Source organism: Solea solea, chromosome 10 (assembly GCF_958295425.1).
Source record: "Solea solea chromosome 10, fSolSol10.1, whole genome shotgun sequence".
In the NCBI taxonomy this organism is placed as follows: Eukaryota; Metazoa; Chordata; class Actinopteri; order Pleuronectiformes; family Soleidae; genus Solea; species Solea solea.
This window is the reverse complement of record NC_081143.1, coordinates 21,121,273-21,147,900: the sequence shown is the minus strand read 5'-3', so window position 1 is coordinate 21,147,900 and position 26,628 is coordinate 21,121,273. Positions and strand designations below refer to the sequence as shown.

The 26,628-nt window shown below is 38.6% G+C and overlaps 1 protein-coding gene across 1 annotated transcript; it reads left to right on the top strand.

Annotated features, from left to right (window-relative positions):
• The first annotated feature begins 830 nt into the window (after nt 1-830).
• LOC131466756 (complement C3-like) lies at nt 831-25,053 on the top strand. Its single transcript, XM_058640195.1, has 45 exons — nt 831-1,363; nt 1,953-2,033; nt 3,247-3,320; nt 4,620-4,815; nt 5,210-5,372; nt 5,504-5,598; nt 5,756-5,844; nt 6,258-6,340; nt 6,441-6,528; nt 6,667-6,769; nt 8,115-8,235; nt 8,328-8,443; nt 8,563-8,709; nt 10,162-10,261; nt 10,368-10,462; nt 10,546-10,737; nt 10,895-11,050; nt 11,353-11,482; nt 11,937-12,005; nt 12,206-12,403; nt 12,486-12,609; nt 12,701-12,789; nt 13,578-13,717; nt 14,971-15,186; nt 16,361-16,424; nt 16,533-16,622; nt 16,792-16,995; nt 18,237-18,312; nt 18,449-18,608; nt 18,726-18,812; nt 19,144-19,294; nt 19,548-19,633; nt 19,824-19,901; nt 20,000-20,155; nt 20,255-20,317; nt 20,377-20,458; nt 20,556-20,604; nt 21,515-21,605; nt 21,714-21,803; nt 22,387-22,489; nt 22,605-22,694; nt 23,806-23,898; nt 24,003-24,086; nt 24,302-24,437; nt 24,921-25,053. Exons 2-45 carry the CDS (start codon nt 2,031-2,033, stop codon nt 25,051-25,053), a joined length of 4,953 nt encoding a protein of 1,650 aa, XP_058496178.1. The 5' UTR covers nt 831-1,363; nt 1,953-2,030.
• The last annotated feature ends 1,575 nt before the right edge of the window (nt 25,054-26,628 follow it).

Genomic DNA, 26,628 nt, shown 5'->3' with positions numbered 1-26,628 from the left:
ACCCTACTATATTATTGGAATAGTGAGGCCAATTCCTTTATTTTTGTCATAGACTGAAAACATTTGGGTTTGACATCAAAAGATGAACAATTCAGCTTTTACTTGCAGGTATTTACATCTGGATCTGATACACAACATAGAAGATAGCACCTTTGCTTTGAACCCACCCATTTTTTGAACCCACATTGCTGAAATGTTCATCTTTTGATGTCAAACCCAAATGTTTTTAGTCTATGACAAAAATAAAGGACTTGGCCTCACTGTTCCATTACTGTAGGAACGTACTGTATGTGATACAGATTGAATAATGAATGAGTGTAAACCAATTGCAGGTATGAACAGGGTGGGTGGAATTACATAAAGTGTCATGCAGGCGGATGTGAAGAGGATTGTTTCAACGTAATGCAACAATGCAAATACCTCATCTACTTGTTTGTCAATTCATCTCTTGTACAAACAATGGATTGGAAGTAGAAATCTTCATTAAACATTCATTTGCTGTATTATTATTTAGATGAAAGGCGAGTTGACTTACAGAAAAGAATATATATAATGTTAAATATATACTGTTAAATTAATAATTTTAATAAATTAGTCTTTAATGAGTCTTAATTGATTTTTTTGTTCTTAAATTTTTTGTGATTGTGTTTAGGAATATGTCCAGATCAGTTACGTCAGATTACGTCAGTGATGTTTTTCCAAAATGTCTGCAAGGTCTCATTGAAAATTGTTCCAAAAATGATTCACATGTTCAGAGTGAAAAAAACAGACAAACTGATGTTCTAATGTTTCTGTCAATTTTTTGCAGAAGGTACAGTTGACAGTGCATTTACCACTGTGTCATATTCACTAATTCATTAACATATGTATATCAAAGCATTCCACTGCCTTCTCCTCCCCATCTCTTGTGGGTCCTGTCGGGGCACGCGCACCATGACGTGGCGGGCTTTTACGCTCCTGTCATCAACAACTGTGTAACTTTGTAAGGAACTGAGGCATTTAATTACTGCAGCCATGTCGAGGATGTTATAATACAGCACTGGCCATCTGCGCGTGGGTGCTTTGACTGAATACTTTTCTTTGGTACTTTCTTAAGTGAGTGCGTCACCTGTCAGCACCTTTGTGGTAATAGCGCATTTGCGTCTTTACGCACGGACGAAGCTCTCTTCTGATTTTATTGGCTGCCCACCAGGCTTGTTTTCTTGGCTTGTAATGTTTTTGCAAACTCAAGTGAAGTCAGAAAAAAAAAGCTATCTGTAGTGATGTTCCTGCCCTTTCCTGTGTAAGGCTCCACCTATTTCAACAGCACACTTGTCGCCGAGCCTCTGACCTGGCCTCCGCGTCTCGTCTCGTCTCTTCCCAGGTAAGTCATTTCAAAGCACAATTCCTTGGTTCTTTGAAAACATATAATTTATTGCCAATAGCAAACTACAACCATCACACGTAACCACAAACTTGGAATGTGCGTGAGTTATACCTTAAATTTGCTTTTGGCATATCAAATAAACCATTTTTTAGCATGTATATCTTATTTTATTTCCCAATTTCTACATAAAAATGTTTGGATTCAAATATTTTGGGGTTTCTTATCCTAGAAAATCCTGCTTAGTTTGTATAAAATGCCTGATGAAAACAAAAATCTCTTACGGGACCTACAAAACCAAACCATAAAGCTATATTCTTTAAGAAGCAGGCAGAATGAAAATGGCTGAATACTTTTCCCCTCACTTACTGAACTAAAACCTAGTGATTTTTTTTTAACCATCTGCATGAATAGGGTGAACAAATGATAATAATAGTTTCCTCCCTGCCACCGCAGCATTGTGGGGTAACAAAAACAAATCGGTGCACAGTTTTCTAATTAACGCTCAAGAGGGAAACAAAAAGCTAGTCCAGGTGTCGCTGTTGTGTGGTTGTGTCACTGCTGTGTGGTTGTGTCCGTTCTTTATAAGGTTACACTTGAATAACGGGATAACAACACTGTCGGACGAGAGGAAGGCTTCCCCGGCTGTGGACCAGGACTTCACATCATGGTTCGTAACAAGTCTTTACTGAGCTGAACTGTTTTTTAAATAAAAGAGAAACAGAAATTATTCCTAATTCCAGTTTGTGCTTCAAACTGCACTACAAAAATGACTTGGCCTACATACCATTTAACCATTTAACCGTGGATACTTAATGACAAGAAACCTCTAAAGCAGTGGTCCCCAAACCCCGGGCCGCGGACCGGTACCGGTCCGTGGGTCAATTGTTGCCGGGCCGCAGAGAAAGAATACATAACTTGACATTATTTTTATATTATATTATTAACATTATTTCTGTTTTATTTATTATGAGATTCTGAACGACGTTTTATTTTGAAAAATTACCGGACTCTCTCCACCACATCTGTCTATGACTCACTCTTGACATATGTCAAGATGCTTGCCACGGTCACACGTCACGGTTGAAGAAGAAGAAGATCAACTCCTGGAGATCGCAAAATGACGGCGGCATTAAAAGTATGTTAGAGACAATAACTGCCGGTGTTCTGGATTAAAGTCATGCATTTCTTGCATTTGTGTTACTGAAAAAAATAACTTTCACATAAAATAGTACTGATAAAAGCTCATCCAACATTTACATATTTAGCACTTCACCTTTAAAGGTTTTGAAAATGCCTTTTTAGTCAAAGGATTTTTTAAAGTATGTTGCAGTTAGAATAAAAGCATGTGCGCGTCAGTGTGACTTGGTTCAGAGAAACACAGATAAATAGTTCACGTTGTTTATAAGGTTACACTTAAATAACAACACTGTCTGACAAGACGAGAGCTGTACCTTCTGTGGACCAGGACTTCACAAATGTTTTTTTAAATAACAAGGAAACAGAAATTAATTCCAGTTTCTGCTTCAAACTGCACTACAAAAATGACTCGGCCTACATACATACTTTTTAACCTAGGTGTGTCCGTGAATACTTAATGACAAGAAACTGTCAGGTTATACTTTACCTTGATGGTGAACAAAACTTACATCCTTCTCCCAGACACCCCTGTTATAAAGCATTTTAATAACATCAATTAATACAATGTTCACAAAGATAAAAAATACTCTCTGTAAACAAGTCTGTAAAAACTCTGACTGGTTTTGTATTTTACAAAGTATTCCTGACAATAAAACATTGTCTCATTGTTTTTCCATTTACACCTTTTTTGATTTTACACCACTTTCTGTTAATTTCACTGACATTTTTTTTTTTTTTCACAGTGTGGGACTCCACCATGGCTGCTGGCCTCTCTGGCCTTTGCCTGTGTGACTTCTCTGGTTGACATCTCTCCACTGTGAGTAGATCTGCCTTATACCTTTAAGTTCAAATGTGCACTCTGGGCTTCCTCATTTTAAATCACTGATTCTAATAATAATAATAAAAAAGGAAATATGTGGATTCACATTGAAGTTAAATTCAGCTCCATATTTCACTTGTGTCTTACATAAAAAGAGCTGTTGTGTAGTATGCAGTTTGTGTCACGTAAGTCAAGGTAATGTGGTTTTTGAAAGGATGCCAGTATCACTGTAAACCTGAACATTTCGACTCACTCCTAAATAATTGGGGCAGTTTAATCAAAGCCAGTCAAGTCAATAAGTTAACCCGACATATAACTAGTGAGTGTTGATGTCGTTTTCGAGTGAAAATCCATATTTCACTTGTTTTTTTATTGAAAATTAGACATATACAAAATAATATTAGTATGAATATTATACACATCATAATATTCATTCATTGAGAAGTGTTTTTGGCCTCCAGTTATCCACTTTCATTTGGATAGACATGCTCCTTCTATACATTCTACAAAAGATTTAAATTAAATGAGTCCTTTTCAGTCCTGCCAGGGGTTAGGGTTAACCGCAGCCACTGAGCAGTGCCCGGGGAGCGATGGGGGTCGGAACCTTGCTCAGGGGTACCCCAGCCCTTTTTTTTAACCTGGTGGGGACTCTAACCGGCAACCCTTCAGTTACAAGCCAAGTTCCCTTTCCACTTGCCCACGGGCTGCCTTACACAAGAGATATTTGATGTCCTCCCAAAAGTCTTTATATACCCCTCCTGGAATGTTCTTGTCCTCCTCATCTGGTGTTTTAATTTAGTCTTTGACAAAGAAAAAGTAAATTGTGTCTTTTTACTTTGTCTGAGCTTTTCTAGTCCAAAAACCAAGGCTGAATTTCTATCACCTATTGTTATTACATTGGTTGTCAATCACTGTACGAGAGATGAATTTGCTTTTGATTCTATGTTAATTTTTGTTTTATTGGCAAATTTTCCCACAGAAATGTTTGTTGATGTCAAGCTCATTTGAAGTCGTAGCAATTGTTCAACTTTTTTATAAAGCATTGTTTTATTATTGAATAAAAGAAAGTTCAGTTGTTAGTAACAACGTTGTATTCATATTTTTGAACTAACTAACTGAAAGAGGCATCTTTATTACAGTTGCATCACAGCAAATAAATCTTTTCTGGTAAATTGAATGTATTCAAACTCAAACACAGACTAAGATAAAAAGCTTACAATGAGAAAAAGTGTCAGCACCCTTAACATTACATGGTGCAGTCTGACAAGAGTATTTGTCTTTTCCTGGTCTCTGTAGGAAGGTGATGTCTGCCCCAAACGTGCTGCGTGTGGGAACAACAGAGAACATCTTTGTGGAGTGTCAAGACTGTACAGGGGGAGACATACAGGTTTACATCAACGTGACAAACCATCCAACCAAGACCAGGGAGCTGGTGTACACATCTGTGACCCTTAACAGTGCAAATCACTTCCAGGCATTCGGACAAATAAAAGTTAATGGAACACCATTCATTTCCAATCACAAGTGTTAGAGTAAATTGTTTGCATTATTATTATTCCTCATCATTAAAATTGCACTGCCCAAGGTGTATATTGTATTGTATATTAACCCTATTATTACTTTTTTTTATTATTACTTATTATTGAACCTTACACTTTAATAATATTTTTTTTCGAATGTTTTTTATTTTATATCTTTATTTCATTAGTTATATTTTATCTTATTTAAGTGCTTACACTGTTTATATTTTGTATTTGTCACTTGTTTAACTCTGACCATTTTGCTGCTGTAAAAAATAAATTTCCCCAGTGTGGGATCACTAAAGTCTAATCATATACACCTGTCCTGCTCCTCATTACTGATTCCTCTGTAAATGCTGCCTTCAGATCCCCGCTGAAGAGTTTAGCAGGGATCCCACCGTGAAGCAGTATGTCTACCTGCAAGCTCATTTTCCTGACGACCTGCTGGAGAAAGTCGTCCTTGTGTCCTTCCAGTCCGGCTACATCTTCATCCAGACTGACAAGAGCCTCTACACCCCCAGCAGTAAAGGTGTGTTCAGTATATATGATAGTACATAAGAACACACTGTGTATCACTGTGTGGATTTATTCATGACAATTTCTAACACTCTGCATTTTTAAAGGGAATCAGTCTAATCAGCCTCTTTCTCTTCCTGTCAGTTCTTTACAGGATGTTTGCAGTGACACCTCGCATGGAGCCCATTGAGAGTGATGGAAACAATTTTAAGGATTCTTTCATTGACATTGAGATTATGGTATTGCATTCGCTATATTAAGCACAAAATAGAAAGTATAAAGTATATCAGCATTTACCAAAATTTGCAAAATAGCCAAGTGACAGTCATTGAGTTGATGACAACCAGGGATGATGTGGCACTGTTGAACTTTGTTTTTTGTTTGTTTTGTTTTTAGACTCCTGACGACATAACTTTACCTGTTGGTTCAATCTCTCCAACATCGGGGATCTACTTTGGTGTTTTCCAACTTGAAGAAATTTTCAGGTTAGTTTTATTTAGTTTTATCAATTACAAATCAGAAGGTTGATACCACTCTCATAACATCTCATAAAAATGTTATAAGATCCAGGGGATAATTAGCATAGCTTCACAGGAACATTGCTAACGGGAGGAAACAGCCTGACACTGTTGGCTGTTGCCAAGAGACATAAAATAGGCTAGTCCAGCACACTGTGCAGTAAAAACTATCCATTGATCCTTATCATAAATATAAAAGATACACAATCTTAACTAACTTGTGTGATATAGCTATATGTGTATTATAATTTATCTTTAGTTGGTATTGTTAGAAATGTAATCTAAAGAGAAATGTTAGTTGGGATTTGGAGACACACACACGACACGAGTAACAGTGTGTGTGTGTGTGTGTGTGTGTGTGTGCGTGCGCGCATGCACAGTCCTGGAGTCTGGAAAGTGGTGGCCAAATTCCAAAAGAACCCACAGCAGAGCTACACTGCAGAGTTTGAGGTCAAGGAATATGGTGCGTTCCTTTTACCTGAAGTTTACCTTTGAACTCATGATGTAAGTATTTATTTACTTTCTGGTGTTGGACACATATTAAGTTTCATTTATATTTCCAGTGCTGCCGAGTTTTGAGGTGAAGTTGATGCCTGTGAGCTCCTTCTTCTATAAGGACAGTCCAGAGCTCACTGTCAACATCAAAGCTACGTACGTATATATATATATATTTTTTTTGTGGCTTTCAGAAATAGAATCATTAAAGGCTGAGTGAAAGAAAAAATAATGTTATTGTGTTGCTGCTTTTGTCTGACTTTCATTGAAACTGCATGTTTCTTGTGGTTTCAGGTATCTGTCTGGTCAAGGTGTGTCGGGCACAGCACAAGGGATATTTGGGGTTGTGCTTGAAGGTCAGAAGAGGAGCTTTCCAAACTCTGTTCAGAGAGTAGCGGTGAGCACATACATTATATTTATTTTTTGATTTAAAGAGAGATTAAAAAAAGCAACACAAACAAAAAAAAGATATGAAAACAATTAAACTATAATCTTAAATTAGTTAAGTCATCAGTTGAGTGTTTCACAAAATTCATTATCTCAGCAAAAAATACTGTCAACATTTTCCATGTTTGTGTTAATATCTGCTGTAGGATTATTTGCAGGAAGACTAGGAGCTATATTTAAAAGAGGTTATTGAACTCATTTGCTATTTTGTTTAAACCATTAATTTCTACATTATTTTTCATTAGGTAATTTGGAATTGTTGGCTTTTATTTTATTACATTATTTATTATTCCTCATGTAACCTTGCTATTTTTATTTAATAGGTTATTTTAGTATACATCACTGCCAGGGACTCATCAATAGTTCATGTTGTGCAGTTAACTTTGACAGTTCCCCTTACATATAGCATATCTTTTAAATTCTTAGTCTTAGTCATCTGTTGTCATTTTGTATCAGTGGTGGAGTGGCTCAGTGGTGATGACCACCTGTGGTTAAATCCCCATGTGCAAAGACTTCATTGTCACAAGTTCAACTCCACCCCTGGCAGATTGTACTCAATTCCCCTGTAAGTCGCTTTGGATAAAAGCGTCTGCTAAATGAGATGTAATGTATTATGCTTACTGTTGGCATGTTGCTTGTATGGCTGATACCTTGGCTAGTGGATCCTGTTTACAGGTGTGGCCTAGGCCTGGTAGCCTGGCAGTTGGTAGATCATCCCTGTTCAGAATCTTGTCCAGTGGACCATGTCCACTGCAGCCAGACACTATTTAGCCACAAAGCTTAGAAAAGACTGCAGTTAAATCCACAATGTAAAAGGTTACCAAGATGTTACCATATTTTCAGAGTTGTGAGGTGTTGTTCACCAGTTGGGCCATGTAGGCCGAATGAAAGCTACAACAACAGCAACAGAACTTGTTAATGGATGAATTATATTCCATAGTATTGAATATGCATGCAGAACGAGGACAGATACATTCCGTAATCCTTAAAGTATAAAAGTATTTCTAAGTATTATTAAAATTTAAGTTGCAGTCAAATGATCCAAGGAGTTAAATTCTCAAAGGCACAGCACGTCAGCCATCTTGGACCAGTTGGGCCACATGGGTTGTAAAGTTAGGCCTTTACCTCTGAGACACAATCAGAGAGACTAAACAATTTAGGATTTTCAGTTTGCCTGTTGTCACCAACCCCACCAGTTAAATTATTTATGTATCTATATGATGATGAGAATAAATCAAAGTTGGTTTTGTAGCTTACATCTAAATGTCCACTTACTCTTTTTTTTGATGTGTTAGGTTGAAAATGGTGCTGGAGTGGTCAAACTGACGAGGGAACACATCACACAGACCTTCCAAAATATCGACAACCTTGTGGGGAGTTCCATATTTGTAGCAGTCAGTGTGCTGACAGACAGTGGTAAGAAAAACAGTCTGTGTCACATGATCATGTGTGATTTGAATTTCATTGATCAATAAGAAAATGTAAAACACATTATGTCAACTCAACAGGTAGTGAAATGGTGGAGGCAGAGTTGAGAGGCATCCAGATCGTTACATCCCCCTACACCATTCACTTCAAGAGAACGCCCAAATATTTCAAACCAGGAATGGCCTTCCATGTTTCTGTAATGCATTTACTCATAATTTATAATTATTATACAATTATATTTCAAAATAAATTCATGATTTAAAGGGACAGTTCAATATATTCTTATTATGTGGCTGTTTGTTTCTTTCATGGCAGATTGAAGTTGTGAATCCAGATGAAACTCCAGCACAAGGTGTTGCAGTGGTGGTGAGTCCAGGTGATGTGAGGGGTTTGACTGCAGCTGATGGCCTTGCAAAGCTTCCCATCAATACAGAGGCAAGAGCATCAGATCTGAGAATCACTGTAAGTCTCTGAAACATCTTGTTTCCCTCCCCTTTTTTCCCCCTTTTTGCTTTTTTTCTCATATAAAATGAAGTGGCACTATCACCAAATTCCGCAGCTTAATTTACTTTACAGCATGTGGTGATCTGGTTATCTTAATATGACCTTGATGTCATTCTTTTCTTTGTGGCATACGGTATAATGTAAATGTAATAGTGTATGTATGAACTGGGGGCTGATGTTTGTAAACACAGCAGACACAAAGTTGGCTCCTCCTCCCCTGCTCACACCTGTGCCACAGAGTTTTGAATAATAAACTTATGAACACATGGACGCACTAACTTTGTGCATGCAATGGGTCTATGTGTGAAATGGCTTTTCAAAGTAGATTACACTGCCTTAGACAGTGTTTATTTATTATGTAGAATGTTCATACCACTTCAATAACCTACCTGTAAAATATGTCCATAATCTGTAAAAAATTCTGCAAATTAGCATTTATCCATATGTCTATTAATATAGCGTATTCACTGCACCTTATCTGTATATAATAATCTGCACAATATAATTGTATTTATAGCGCTCATTTATATTATATTATATCATATTTGTTTTTTTTATATTTATACTTATTCATAGAACAAATCTACTTCTGTACATATATATTCATATTCTTGCAATTTCAGCTTGTTTCACTTCTGGTGAGATGCAAACCTTATTTCGTGACCCGAAACTTGTATTTGAGTAATGACAATAAAGTTGAATCTCATCTTATCTCATCTCACCTGGTAGCTTGCATTAGCTGAAGTGGTGGCTCGTAGATTCAAAGCTCAAACTCAGGACTACAGACGTCCAGTTTGTCACAACATACTTTTATTACCAGCAATTCACAGTATGAGTTCACTGCTATATAAATATATGTATGTATAGTATATATATATATAATATACATGTATGTGTATATATATATATTATATATATATATACACATATATATAAATATATATATACATATATATATGTATTTTGTAGGAATGTAACAATGCGTGGCTAACATAAAAGAGACTCTTTATGCCTGTCATCTCCTTCAGTGTTTACCGACTGTAACCTGTTTGTCCCGCCCCCCCTCACTGTTATTGGCTGGAGGATATAAACACAATGGCCAAATGTTGCCACCCAGTAACATTCTGACCGAGAACAAAACAAAGGCAAAACATTAATTACCAGCAAAAAAAAATACATATACACTTCTGGTAGCTCATTAAGGATGATTGACATAGATTACTTTAAGATTAAACTTTTTTGAAAAATGCTGCAATACTCTACCTTTAACTAAGATATTGTCTTAAAAACCTTTCAGTTATTGTCAGTAGTTCACTATCGATACGACTGGATAGAACAGTACAGATCTGGGACCTTTTGTATTTCTTTACATTGCTGTGTTTGTAAACCTGTCTGTGTCTCTGATTTTAGGCAAAAACCAGTGATCCTCGTATTTCACCGGAAAGACAAGCATCAGCCACCATGGTAGCTCTTCCGTATAAAACTGAAAGTTACAGCTACATCAACATAGGTAAATAAAATCCTGAAATACTGTAACTTCAAATGGTAAAACACATTAATGAGTACCATGAAATCTTTTCATTGTGCAGAACTCATCACAAAATTGTTTTTCACAGGTGTGCATACAGCAGAGGTTGAGTTAGGAGACAATCTGAGGATCTACCTCTACTTGAACAGGGAGTCAAATCAAGACACTGATATCACATACCTGGTGAGCCACATGCTATGACCTACTGATCGTTCTGTATAAACTTGTGTTTGGGTCCATGCTGATGTTTTAATCTGTGTCCCCAGATCTTGAGCAGAGGTCAGTTGATCCGACATGGCCGTTACAGGACAAAAGGACAAGTAATGATTTCCCTGACCGTTCCCATCATCAAAGACATGCTGCCATCATTCCGCATCATAGCCTACTACCATCCAAATGACAATGAAGTGGTATCAGACTCTGTCTGGGTGGATGTCAAGGACTCCTGCATGGGCTCGGTGAGACACACATTATTGATATAGTGGAGTTACACTAAGTAAATTAAAAGAATACAATATTTATAATGTTTATAATGTAGTTTATAATGTAATAATAATGTTTGTGTGTGTGTGCTGCTTTAACAAACACAAAATGTTCTCTTTTCTTTACAATCAGCTGAAGTTAGAACCATTGAGACCTACTGCATCCTATAGGCCTCGAAGTACGTTTGGTCTGAAGGTTACTGGAGATCCAGGAGCCGCAGTTGGACTGGTGGCAGTTAACAAAGGAGTCTCTGTCCTGAATAACAAGCACCGCCTCACCCAGAAAAAGGCATTTCTTTTTAAATTAATTTTCAATAAATTTAAAAGTTGTACAACATAAAAAGTGATGTCAATAAAATACATACATTTTAAGTATGTGTATTGTTTAGATCAATACTTCTTTTTTTGTCTTGAAAGTGTACATATAGGTTTGTTGACCATAGACACTGCAACACAGTTTAAGGTTCAAGGTTTACTTTAATGCCATCCATCATGTTAAGACATGGAGGATGAACATTGTCACTCAGGACCATCATTTTTGTGGTTTGTGTGTTTGTATGTCTGTGTGAAAATGTCTTCCACTCTGTTCAGGTGCAGGAGATCGTGGAGAAATTTGACACAGGCTGCACCCCTGGTGGAGGAAAGGATGGTATGAATGTGTTCTACGATGCTGGCCTGTTGTTTGAGTCCAGCACAGCTTCTGGAACTCCTTACAGACAAGGTGACACTGTGTTACTCTCAGATCTTTTGGTTTCTCCTTTTTCTCATTTAACGATAGGCAACATTGTTTTGGAAAATAATTTGGTGCAGAAGTTTTGTGGGCCTCATTCTACTGGCTAATGGACAGTAGATATGATAATCCTTACTCCCCCTGTGGTGCCTCCTACTGAAATAGAATGAAAGACACTGTTTCTTAAATGTAGATTCTTCTCACCACCTTTGTGTTGAGGTGAACAGATATTTTGAACTTCACACAAGATAATTTGACATTAGAGCAAGTGAAATGATATGTATTTTAAAATTATACCCTATAAACTAACCCTAACCCTTTTTTATTTTGGGGAGAAAAAAACTTTAGTATACAGTCCAATAAATAAGGATTTGGATTTTTTTTATTTGAATCTTGCAAAAGACGAGCATAGTCTAACCTTGTTTTGTCTGTGTTGCATTTTCAGAACTAAAATGTCCAGCCCCCAGCAAAAGGAGAAGAAGAAACACTATTATGGACGTCACAACCAGCTTAAGTAAGAACCACAGCTCTAAATCATCAGTGATTTAATGTGCAGTCACATTAGGTATTTTATTGTCTCTAGTTTGACATTTTGACTTTTAAGGTTATCCTTATTCAAAGGATAAACTTATCATTGTGGTTAGAAAGAAATCCTTCATCATCATTCGTCCCATAACCTCTGTTTCTCTCCTCCACAACTGTCTTGCTTTCCAGTAAGTCAGTATAAAACTCATCTTCAACGTGAGTGTTGTTTTGAGGGCATGAGGGAAACCAAGCTTTCATACACCTGTGAGAGGCGCAGTGAGTACATCTTTGATGGTCTAGAATGTGTTCAGGCCTTCGTGCACTGTTGCAATGAGATGACACACCAGCGAGCTGAGAAGAAAGAGGACCAACTCCAAGTGGCTCGCAGTAAGAGATGGGTGACAAGGAAGGGGTTGGATATTCATGATTGAAACAAAACAAATATTAAACCTTTTTGATGTCTCTCTAGGTGAGCTTGAGATCAACAGTTACATGGACAGAAATGAGATAGTGTCTCTCACTCAGTTTTTTGAAAGTTGGCTGTGGTGGACAAAAATCAATCTGCTCTCTTGTCCTCAACACACACCCAACTGGTGAGGCAACACACACACACACACACACACACACACACAGATATCCTCACTCATGACACCACTAAAATGCCAACAATTTTCTTTGTTCTAGTGCAACCTCATCATTGATGAAAAACGTTACTTTACCAGACTCAATCACAACATGGCAGTTCATTGGCATTAGTCTGTCAACAACCCATGGTGAGCACTCAGTGAATATCTGTTGTTTCACTTGTATCTATAGACTGTATATCAACATGGACATAGTCTTCTGGTGGCAAACCAAATGTCCACTCTAAAGCCTTGAGATTCAGGTTTTGACTACTGCCATGACAGTTTTTGAATCTGAACCTTCACAAACATCAGCTGTCCATCCATTATCTACCGCTTTAGTGTGTCGCGGGGGTGCTGTGCCAAACTCAGCTGACATAGGGTGATAAGCGGGGTACACCCTGGACATTTCGCCAGTCCATCGCAGGGACACATTTAGAGACAAACAACCATTGACTGTCATATTCACACCTATGGTCAATTTAACCCCTAATCCGGAGGAACCCGGAGAACCCACGCATACACTGGGAGAACATGTAAACTTCATGCAGAAAGGCCCTTGTTCCAACCGGGGCTCGAACCCCGGTCTTCTTGCTGCAAAGGCAAGAGTGCTAACCACTACACCATCCTTTTAATCTATTTTAGTCATATAGAAACATAATTTACTATTGACATCATGTTTTATTGAAGAAGACCTGAAAGTTGCCACTGAGACCATTAATCCCTGTTTATATCCCTCATTATAAATCAATAAGTGAGGTGTTGGCTAATTTCCTATAGATTTCCATTGAGTTTTCCCTGTTGGCTTACTTCCATCTTACTTGATCGACTTCCTTTTTCAAACTGGAAGACAATGTCCATTTGTATATACAATCTATGATTGTACCTGACTATTGTGAAATTTCTCTCATCACTTACTTCTCCTCCTCTTCTTGAAGGAATCTGTGTCAGTGAACCGTTAGAAGTGATTGTCAGGAAGGACTTCTTCATTGACCTTAGACTGCCCTACTCTGCTGTCCGTGGAGAGCAGCTAGAAATTAAGGCAATCCTCCACAACTACAGCCCCGATCTTATCACTGTAAGTCTGATGATGATATTTTTCGCAGTATATTTGTATTAAAAAAGAAAAAAAAGGTTCTCTATGGCCTCTTTTAACAATTTCAAACAATACATTTATTCTAAATGTGTAACTAAAGCAGTGTTTCCCATTAATTAACGAGAGTGTGGCAGCCCGCCACAGTCTCATATGACCAAAAAAAACAACTATTTCACCATATGATATGGCCTGCGAGCGAGAGCGCACCCGCAAGCAAACACACACACACAGGTCGGCTCTACTCGCCTCGGCAATTCCACTAGCATAGTACCTGGTACCAGGTACTTTTTTTAGTACCTGCTCTGGCGAGGTTCCAAGCACGCTGGGTCGGTACTATGCGTGACGTCGCCAGAATGCCGGCCACCGATTAGTCAGAATGCCGTCACAGGAAGAGACATCCAACACAAACATCAAGCCGAACAATGCTGAACTGTAGTTCAGTGAAAGAGTTCACAATCCTAAAAATGTGGGTTAATCACCAACAACTACCAGGGAAATGTCTAAAATCTCAATATTTAGCAGAAGAGTCTGGTGTATTCAGTGACACCACTGCTGAGCGTGACCACCATCACAAACACTGCCACAGTATTTCAGTCCAGTGACTGTGTCAGATAGAGCCTAACAAATATTTGTAATTAACTGAGTCTAGGGAGTCAGCTACACTGAAAACAACTGCTTTACAAGTCACTGCAGTTTCATGCAGCTGAGCAGTCATAAATTTATCCACGTTGAGTAGGTACTTTTTTGTAGTGGAGATGCAACGTAAACCGTGCGTGTCTCCACACCACCCCAGGGGTCACCAACCTTTTTGAGACCGAGAGCTAACTGAAGGGTAGAGAATAATATGGAGGGCTACCATATCAACATTTTATGCAATTTAGCATTTAAATGATGAATATTATGCATTCAATTGCATACACATTAATTCCAGTGCTTACTCTAACGATTATCACAGTTTTTACAAACAATATCAATTATATTTTATACGTGGTGCCCGTGGGCTACCAGGTACTCGCGGGCAACACTAATCTAATGATTCAAGATTCAAAAAACTTTATTCCCATCACATAATGAAAAAGAGCTCACAAAGATGTCTATTTTGCTTTGTTTGTTTAAAGCAAAACAAACATGTCTTATTGGTTTAAATTAGAGTGGCTTGAGAGAGCACAAGGCACTCTAGTTTAAATGTGTGTTTTATATCTTTGTGGCCATGTCTCATCCATCCCTCTCCCAAGGTGTGTGTGGATCTGACTGAGACGGAGCATGTATGCAGTGCGGCGTCAAAAAATGCAAGATATCGTCAGGAGGTCAGAGTCGGGCCCCTGACTACACGATCAGTTCCCTTCATCATTATACCCATGAAGTACGGACAATTCGACATTGAGGTCAAAGCAGTCGTGAAGGACTCGTTGCTCCTCCAAGATGGAGTCATGAAGATGCTGCGGGTGGTGGTAAGAGAAACTGACGCCATATTCAAACTACAACAGCGTGTTGAAATGTTCTTCAACATTAACGGACAACTTTTACAGATTTGTTGTGTATGTATATACGTGTAAGAGTCGATGGTCATATTCAACACCTTTTTATACAACAGCAAAATAATTTGTTCTGAAACGATTAATCGATGAATCGATTATTAATGGATTACTAAATTAATCGACAACTATTTTGATAATCGATGAATCGGTTTGAAGCTTTATTCATGATTAAAACAAGATTTTCAATTGTTTAAACTTCTTAAATATGAATATTTTCTTCATTTCTTTGCTCTGGATAACAAAGAAATCATTAAAAGTCAATCATTTTGGTTTGTGGACGAAACAAGACATTTGAGAACATCATCATTTCCAGGTTTTACAAACACCGATCAACATTTTTTAAGGTTTTCTGATATTTTATTGACCAAACTATTCATCGATTAATCGAGAAAATAATCGACAGATTAATCGATTATGAAAATAATCGTTAGCTGCAGCTCTAGTTAGCTCTGTTGCCTTGCAGCAAAAACACCAACATGGAGTTTGCATGTTTGCTCTGGTTTTTCTTAGGGTTCTCCAGTTTACACATGCAGTCAAAAACACTTCTAAACTGCCCGCAGGTGTGAGTGTGCGAGCGAATGGTTGTTTGTTTTATAGTGACTCGTCCTTTTGCCCTATGTCAGCAGGGATTGGCACCAGTAGCCCCACGATCCTCATGTGGAGGATTAAGTGGTTGACAATGAATGAGCTCAACAATGACACACTGGGTTGTTTTCTAATCATGTTTACACTCTCAGCTGTTGGTAGAACTGTAAATGAGGAAAAAAGCAATTAATATGGATGTTTTATGAATATTTTTAAGGTAATATATTTAAAAACAACGCTTACAACAGTAGATAATAATCCCAATTCAAGTGTGGTTGCCAAATTTTCCAAAATACAGAGCAGCACATGTTACGCTGTGTTTATGCACACAAGTATGCACATAATTGCCCAACCATTGGTTTTGTTTTCATGAACACTGAACCTCAACACAATACGACAATTAAGGACACATTTCATTTAGACCTATAGACCAACATATACAGAAAAGAACAAACTTAAAACATTAGACGTGATTATAATGTTTGTGTTGTTGTTTTTCCAGCCTGAAGGTGTACTAATTAAGTCTGTACAGACTATAATTCTAGACCCCTCACACAAAGATGCCGGTGAGTTCATACATTGAATGCCTTCACTTTATAATCATTCTGTGTTGTGTGTTTAAACTGACTTAAAATGACTCCCCCACCCCCCAAACTTTACGTTTCTTCCTCCAGGAGGTAAACAAGAAGTCATCCTCAATAGTGGAATTCCAAAGAAAGACTGGGTTCCTAACACACCTACAAGCACACAGATCTCTGTGACAGGTGGGATATCACATTCTGCATTTTAAACATTACAGACTTACACGGTCAAATCAATGTGCTTTGTTTTTTAATACAGTATTGATCTAATCAGGAGATGACATTGTATTTTTTTGCTTGTGTCTTCCTGTTGATTGATAATGTTTTGATTTGTCTGGTTATGCATGTGCAGGGAGTGAAGTTGGTCCATTGGTGGAGAACGTGATTAGTGGGAAATTGATGGGTTCATTGATCAAGCAGCGAAGCGGCTGTGGAGAGCAGAGCATGATCTACATGAGTCTATCTGTCATCGCAACCATGTATTTGGACAAAACTAACCAGTGGGAAACTGTGGGCTTTCAGAAACGAAATGAGGCCCTCCAGCATATCAAGACCGGTGAGATCACAAAGAATATCAGTGTTTCCCCTATCATTATATTGGGGGACTTTTTTATTAAATGTATTAAAAAAGCGACTAGCGACAAATCTACCGACTTTCTGAGCAGCGTATTCTCTGTCTCCACGCAAACGTGTGGGCGGCCCCTAAATGTGGGATTTCCCAATCCTGCCGCCGGACAGACATGACACCGACAGGATCATATAGGATCATATCGGATCACGGTGTAGGATATTGACGGTGTTGAGTCGCCGGGGGTCTGTGAAGTCGCTAAATATCCACACGGAAACTGCACAAACCGTAAACGTAAACAAACAGACATTATGTCCCTGTCTTTGTTTCTGGCTCAGTCTATATTCTTTGTTTGGGTTATTATATCTAAAGTTTACAACGTCATCTTCTCTGTTTTTGGTGTAACGTCAAATTAAATGCATCATAAAGTTTTGTGCCTGAAATCTTTAAGCCCTGTTGTTGACGGGATTAGGTCACAGGATCTAAATGAGACCGCGGTAATTACGAGCGATGGGTCGGGCATTGATCGAGTCGTGATCGTGCAGCTATCACTGGGTGGAAACGGAGGGGAGTTCCGCTACATCTGGAGCGAATGTCAGTTGAATATCCATTTTTTATTTTACTAATTTATTACTAATTTAATAATTCTTCCTCGTTCATCTCAGCAATAGCTTGGTGCTGGCTTTGAATGCATGTGCAGTGTGTGACATCGATGAATCTTCTGCTCGATACACAATGCCTGGGTCCCCTGTGACGTATTGAGAGTTATGTGACAGCTGCAAATTCATACTAACTGTGGGTTCATTTTTTTTTTTTTTTGAAGTCGTATCTTTTTGAATCGTACTCATAACTGTGGGTTCATATTTTTTTAAAGTCGTATCTTTTTGACAGTTATCCTACCCTACCCCATACTGCACCCCCTCCCCCCGAGAAGCAAGTTTGGTGTCAAAACAAACAGTGTGGTAGACAACAAACTACTCCTGTACAGATCTACAGAGCTACAATGATGACACTGACACCATCTGATTTTGGCACAGAGACACATACTCAAACATTTTCTGCCTTTTAAACAAACAAAATTACCATCTGACAAATATGCTCTCATCAAAGAAAAAAGAGATTTTCAGGGCTCCTTCAATGAAGCAGTCATTTGAGCAGGACTCTTCAAACTAACATACATGTATGATGCATGGACTGAATATCAAAAAATGTGTTTTGTTTGCATCCAGGCTACAAGAATGAGCTGGCCTACCGACTGAAAGATGGATCTTTTGCAGAGTGGACCAGGGCCAAGAGTAACACCTGGTGAGACGTTCAAATATAAATGAGCTCATATGCAAATGTTTCCACATCCTCGTCTATCTCTGACTGTGTGAGCATGGGTGTATTTTTCATGTGTTTAATGTAAGTAAACAGTCATCCACTCTCCTCTCTCTCAAAGGCTCACAGCTTATGTGGTCAAGGTGTTTGCCATGTCCTACAACCTGGTGGAAATGCAGAAGAATGTGATCTGTGACGCTGTCAAGTTTCTGATTCTCAATGCACAGCAACATGATGGCATGTTTAGAGAAGTCGGAAGGGTGATCCACGGAGCGATACGTGTGCGTGAACTCATTCCAGTGACATCATCAATGACAAAAAGCTCATTGAGATGAAAAAAGATTATGTCACACTTTTCAATTCAAATTGAAACATTTTCTGTGTGCATGTGTGTGCAGTATGGTGCAGTTTCAGATGCCTCCATGACGGCCTTCTGCCTCATCGCCATGCAGGAGTCACGCCAGCTATGTGCTGACACAGTTAGTGTGAGTACCTCACCTGCCTGCATTGTATTACACCACTGTGATCACATACTCACTCCACATAAGTGATGGACCAAGCAGAGATTATTTGTTTTTCACCTAATGCACATAAAACAAAGGCAATAAGATATAAATTAAAGCTTGACTGACCTACTGTTCACTTTTCACATTTGAGGAGCAGCCATTTGTTTGTTGTGTTGTTAAGTTGTGTTTTTGTTCAAGTGCCTGCCTCTCACCGCGCCCCCCATGTTTGCACTGCTTACTTGTTTATCTGTTCTCCTGTCACACTCAGTCCTCCCATCATTTCTCTGTTTCTTGTTTTCCTGATGTCCAGAGTCTGCCTGGAAGTATTGACAAAGCCGTGGCCTACCTGGAGAAGCGTTTGCCCAGACTCACCAACCCATATGCTGTAGCCATGTCATCATACGCTCTGGCCAACCAAGACAAACTGAACAGAGAGATCCTGTACAAGTTTGCTTCCCCAGGTGCAGTTACAGTTCTCCAATACAAGAGAAAAAATATTCTGTGGTTCACACAATCTTTTTCAGGAATATTAACCTCTATTAAAACAGTTTTTGACACTATTTTAATTGTCATAATATCTAAATTGGCCTTTACAATTTGAGCGCTCATGTCTGCAGGTCAGAATGTGAGATTAAATATTCCATATCAGATGACATTCGGCACAAGTTCTACCCCATAACAAAACAACGTTCTTTGCCTGTGTTTTTCTTACAGAGTTGTCCCACTGGAATGTTCCTAAAGGACGTGTTTATACATCAGAGGCCACAGCTTATGCTCTTCTTGCTCTGGTCAAAGCCAAGGTGAGTCTTGGGAAGTTCACTCGGGGCCCAGGAGAATCATTATTCTCTTTGGATGTAACCCACATTGAATCTTTATCATGAATTGCTCAGGAGAGAGTGGGCTGTTTAATACAGATCTAAATATCACAATGTTGGTTTGGTTAGTTTATATGGTGTGCTTCAAACCTTTTCTCACCTTCTGTTAATAAAGGCCTTTGAAGATGCTAGACCTATTGTGAGATGGTTCAACAAACAGCAGAAGGATGGTGGAGGCTATGGCTCAACTCAGGTAACAGGACATCCCAACTTGACCTCTAGCTCTTTTTTTTCTTACAAAACTACAAAACAGGTCAATGGACGTTTTATTACTGTTGTTTTTCTGTCCAGGCTACGATGATAGTGTACCAGGCTGTAGCAGAATACTGGGCTAATGCTAAAGAACCAGAGTATGATCTGAACGTGGACATCCATTTGCGTGGCAGGGCCAAGCCAGAGAAGATCAACTTCAACAGGAACAACCACCACACGACCAGAACATCAAAAGTGAGCGTGCACGCTCTGTCACACACTCTGTCAGTGGTTGTCATCAATCCTGTTTTTCTGATCATCTGGTTTCTTTTGTTTTTATTTTGCCCCTCACAGTTCAATGATATAAACCAGGATGTTAAAGTGACTGCGACAGGAACTGGAGAAGCAACACTGAAGGTAAATAAAGCATGTTTCTGTTTTCAGTCATTTATGAATACATGTTCCTGTGTTAACAGATGGTGTCACAGTATTACGCTCTGCCGATGGAAAACGAGAGTGACTGTCAGAAGTTTAACTTGTCAGTGGAGCTCATCCCAGGTCATTTTATGCCCTCTACCATTTGAAAATGATTCTGCCCGGAACTTTTCTGCCATGACAAAAAATTACATGCTCATCTGGTTTCTTGCTTTTCCAGAGAAAATGGATGAGGATGAGGCGATATACAAACTGAGAATAGACGTTTTGTAAGTATGGCTCAGAAATGATGCTGGTTTAAAAGGTCCAGTGTGAAACATTTAAGAGGGCTCATTGACAAAAGTTCATATACTACCCATCAGTATAAAATCACATTTTTGCAGCCTTAGAAAAAGCCTTTTATATGTACTTAAAGCAAAGGCCTTGCTTTATGTTTTAGTTTCAACAGCAGCCCATAATTTCACATTTTGGAGTGAGAGATTGGTTAAACAGTTGTGAATGACTTCTCCCACATAAAGCCAATACATAACCTAACTACAAAAAAAGAAAGAAAAAACATTTAACATTATTCAGTTGTCGTATGACTCGGCTCTACTCAGTTTGGAATCAGAAAAGTTGTTTTCCATTACTGTAGTATCTCCTCAACGTGGGCAGGGTCATCATAGCACAGCTGCATGAAACGCCTGTGACATCGTTTTATACACACAAACTAGTGACTTGTAAAGCAGTTGTTTTCCGTGTACTGAATCATTAGAATCATTTAATTCAAAAGATGAATTCAGTACTTCCTCAGACTCTGTCACTGAACTAAAATACAGCTGAACAGTTTGTGATTCTGCTCATGATCGCCAGCTTTCAGCAGTGCTATCACTTCTGTTAAATATTGAGATTTTAGAAATGTCCTTGCTAAATGTTGGAGATTAACACGTTTTCAGTGAAGAGTCGAGTTGAGCTGAGTCATGCTAAAACTGTACAATGAAGCGCACCAAAGAAATGAGAGCGTTGTGAATGAGTGTGTACATTCTTTGTGGTATTCATCAGCCACAGTAGTTTCCTGATGTGACTGGGATGTCAGTAATTCTTACACACTGGACCTTTAATGCTTTATTACTTCACGTCTTTCTCAACACGATTGTGTTCTTCATATTTTTCAATTAAATGTGTCCATTTATTGCACAGATATAAGGACAAGGATCACGATGCAACTATGTCAATCTTGGATATTGGCTTACTAACCGGCTTCACTGTCAACACAAATGACCTGGACTTAGTAAGATTTTTACACACACACTCACTTACAATTCAAAGGTCAATGAACATGAAAAAACAAGATGTTCATGGCTTTCAAAGGTCTCTGACTCTGTATGCTTGTGTCTAGTTGGCCAAAGGACGCGCCCGTACCATTGCAAAATATGAGATGGACACAGTTCTGTCAGAGAGAGGTTCACTGATCTTCTACCTGGACAAGGTAAGACATTAGACAATAGGAGTGAAAAAATAGAAAAAGCAATACAAAATGTAATTAAGATTATTAAAAAATCAGTGTGTTTTGCAATCCAGGGTTTTAAAAGACATTTTTCAATTTTATTTGAACATTTGTACTGTGTCAGAATCTCTCGGCATTGCATTATTATTTTAATGAGTAGCCAAAGCTAAGAAACACTTATTTTCTACTTGGCTTCATTGTATTTTTTTTTTATTATTAGCAGGGGCAGTTAAATATAGCAGTTAACTTAAATGTACAAATTCCAAACTGCTGTCCAATTCAGTTCAGCTAAATATCAGACTGATTGACCGTCACGTGATGTGCATTGATTTTGGAAATATCTTCCATGGGTTATTGTCTTAAGAAAATGTATCATTCAAATTAGGTTTGAGGAAAATAAGGTTGTAATTATTGATACTAGTGACTTACTATACTTGTAGAATCACAATAAATCACAATGGCAACTTTTAAATTGAATCAGCACCCGAGTATTGTGATAAAAGCATATTGTCCCAGACCTCTCAGACAACCTCACTTCTCATCTTTGCTTTACATTTCTCCACAGGTTTCTCACACACGATCAGATGAGATCACTTTTAGGATCCACCAGACTCTGAAAGTGGGCGTCATGCAACCAGCGGCTGTGTCTGTCTATGAATATTATGACCGTAAGCATTAAAGACACTTGGATAGATCTGGATAGAGAGTACATAGACAGATTAGCAGTGTTAACAGTGTTGGATTGAATGCACATTTCATCAATGGGTGTCTTTATCATTGCAGAAACACAATGTGTGAAATTCTACCATCCAGAGAGGAAAGATGGGCAGCTGCTGAGGCTCTGTAGAGATGCAGAATGCACATGTGCTGAAGGTAAACACTATAGTGTCTCTCTGAAGATGCAGCTGAAAGTACTGAAGGAACTCATAATAACTACTAATATCATGCTTCATTAAAGAACTGATCATTCTGCCGTTTACAACGTCACCTCCTCATCCTCTAAATACTCGCCCTCAGAAACACTAGACGTCGTCATGATCGCCACTTCCACGGTCACACACACATGATGTCCAGATCTACATTCCTACCAAGTCACCTCTGCCACACACTCCACTAGGAGGATAGGTTTTTCACATTTTGGTCAGTAGTAAAGCTCTGACAATGCCACCCTGTAGATGTTAACCCCCAGAGAAAGTATTTCATCTGCAGATGAAAAAGATCAAAACTACCTACATAAGGGCACAAAGGTTCATTATACCAAGGCAAGGAACCAGAGACGTGGTTCCATCCAACAATAATCTTTATTCCAATTGAACATGTAAAATTTAAACGCCATATAATAACTATAATAGGAGTAGGAATCTGTAGGGCAGAGGCTTACCAGTGGTGAGGAGGGCTAAGGAGGGAGGAGATCCAGAGGGAGTCACCCTCATTCACAACATGTACACTCACATTCCCACACATGCAAGAACGCGGCACACAAGATGGAGGGCAGACTGTATATTCCTCACCTTTTCTTCCACTGTCAGCAACTGCACTCTCTCTCTCACCCCACACATCCACAGCGTAGGTTTAGTCTTTGTCAATAACCTCTAATCATTCATGAAAAGTCCTAAATAAACTACACAACGCCGCAGCATGCCTCCTCACTCACATCCACTCTTGTGATCATTTCATTACACACACTGGCTCTCTGTACCATATCATATTCAATTCCAAATCATTCTTCTCACCTATAAAGCCCCCCATAATCAGGGCCCCCTCATGCCTCTTCAACATGCTCCACCAACATTGCACAGCGCTGAACCTGGAGTGACAGAGACTTTTCCATCGCTGTCTCCTCCCTCTGAAATCCTGATGCTGATTCACACCAATTTAAACACCCATTCACACAATCATACAGTGCATCTACAGTATGAGACACATTAGCATGTACTTATGTTATTGTTTGTATCTTTCCTGTGCGTCTGCTGTTTATTTCCAGAGAACTGCAGCATGCAGAAGAAGGGTAAAATCAGCAATGAGGTGCGCACAGCTAAATTCACTGAGACTTCACCCACCAGCAAAATAGTTTTTGGTAAGACTGAGTGTGAATGATCTGCATTATTTTAACTATAAATGACCAGAATGTTTGTATAAGAAGAGGTTCATAATCATCATCTGCCACTTATCTGTCCTCAGCTTACAAAGTGAGACTGGAAGAATTCATCGATGGTTTGACTGCTGATATTTACTCAATGCAGATAATGGAAGTGATCAAAGACGGTGGGTGTGAACTGCCTCAAATGTATCACATTATACATGAGGGGTTTAAATCCCCTCATCTTCTTCTTGGCTAAAAGTAAAGCCATTTTCAACTTATCCTTTTGAATCCATTTGGGAGATATGGGAAAATGATAATCATGTTTTACACTAATGCTTAAGATGTGTGTTTGATCCAGAATTCTCTTCTTTCTCTTCTGGTGTATTTAAAAAAACAGGAACTCATGATGTTGGTCCCCTGGGTAAACTACGCAAATTCCTCAGTTACCCTCACTGCAGGGAGGCTGTAGATCTGGTTAAAGGCAAAACGTATCTCATCATGGGCACATCAGAGGATATTCACAAGGACCAACCGTAAGTTTTTTGTGTGATCAAATGTGTTCTTTATACTCCTGTTCTATCAATGAGTGTCATACTAAACAAACTGTGGTGGTTAGAGCTTGTGTCAGCCGGCAACATTATCATGCTGCACACCAGATGTGATTTGGATGACTACAAACACCAATAAGGGCCCACAAAACGTTTCAGAAGTCAATTATATTGCTCTGTAGTTTGATGGTATAAATGCTTCTTGCCTCTGCCCAACCCTGTGCTGCTGCTGTATACACAGGTGCAGCATATACACATTAAATGCCACATTAAACTTTTTTAATGTAAAAAAAAAAAAGAGTAAATGACATCAACAAAAATCTCCTGAATCTTTAAGTCTATACGTCTTGCTACAAATATTTTTCTTCATATATTCTTTTGTTTGTTTATTTTTTTTGTGGGAGGACTTCCCACTGTGTTCTTACAGTGTGCATACCAGCATCCATGTGATTGCTTCTCTCCCCACAGGGATCAATATGTGCTCAGCGAGGGAACCTGGATCGAGTACTGGCCCACAGACGCAGAGTGTGGAACAGATGAACACAGGCCAACATGTTTGGGCCTGGAGGGGTTGGTCGCCGTGTATTATATTTCATGGTAGAGCAACTCCAGAAAAGGAACTTTCCTTTTCTACTTTTTTTTGTATTTTAGCATTTTTTCATGCAACTCTTATAAGATCAAGGTTCAATGTGTCTTTATTATCCCTGAGGGGCAATTTGGGTTACAGCTAGCATTCACATATTTACACATATGACATATAAAATAATTAGTACCACATCACAAGTAACAATATTAAACACAACAATAGAACAAGTGTGATATTTGATTCACTATTAAAGAGACTGATTGCTGTAGGAATAAATGATGATTTAAACATGTTAGTTCTGCGCATGTTGTGGCAGAGAAATATGTTAGACTGGTGCAGGACATGTATGCCAACTGTGAGACAGCGGTGAGGTGTGCTGTAGGTGTGACGGAGAAGTTCAAGGTGGAGGTGGGACTACATCAGGGTTCGGCTCTGAGGTCCCTTCTTGTTTGCGGTGGTGATGAACACACTGACAGATGAGGTTAGACAGGAATCTCCAGGGACTATGATGTTTGCAGATGACATTGTGATCTGTGGTGAGAGCAGAGACCAGGTGGAGGAAAAGCTCGAGAGGTGGAGATAGGAGGGATAGTGAGTACATTGGTAGAAGGATGCAGGGGTTGGAACTGCCAGGTAGGAGGTCTAGAGGAAGACCAAAGAGAAGGTTTATGGATGTAGTGAAAGAGGACATGAAGTTAGTTGGTGTGAGAGAGGAGGATACAGAGAACAGGGTGAGATGGAGGAGGTTGATTCGCTGTTTTTGTTTTTTTTAAGCACCTGACCTGATATAGCTGAGGTCATTCAGTGCTATTCTGGCAATTTTACTGCACACTTTCACGATGCCCTTTAGGCATTTTTTGTTTACTTCAAAGAAGGTGACCCTTTAAAGAAAGTAATGTAAGAGATTGAAACGCTGTGACACTGTGGAATAAACAATAAAGTCTTCATCTAAATGTCTGCATCACTTTTTTTAGTTATTTAGATGAATGCATATTATTTAAACTTTTATCATTACTGTGTGGGGTTATCGTGATACATTTGTAAATATAGCATCAATTCCTGCTGCTTTTTAACTATGCACCATGGCAAAGAATGAAAAGAATATTATGAAAGTGAAACACATCCCTCTGTCTTTATGTAGTCAGACAGAAATGTTCACTTTTGTTGGTAGTGATTCACTGTTTGATTAATGTATAGCACTATTTCAGAATTGATATTGTTATATTTATATATTATACTGTGTGATATTAACACTGCACTTTATCCACCTGATGCTGCAGCATAAAACCAACAACAGTGAACCTGCAGGAGCTCAATGCACTTCTAGAACCTTCTAGAGTTTCTGACAAATATAATCACTTTAAAAAACACTTCAAAATCGTCCTGAAAGATTCTCAGCTTCTCTGGATAATAAACACCAAGAAACTCATGACAAATAATCAACCTTAAAATTTCATTTGTCTTTTCATGACAGGTCTGAAATTTGGAATTTAAAATAATTGTGGGACAAGGACAGTTTATTATGATATTAAGTGCTTTGATACATGTCACAAGGAATGTTGTTTTATATGTAGGTTTATATAAAGCAGT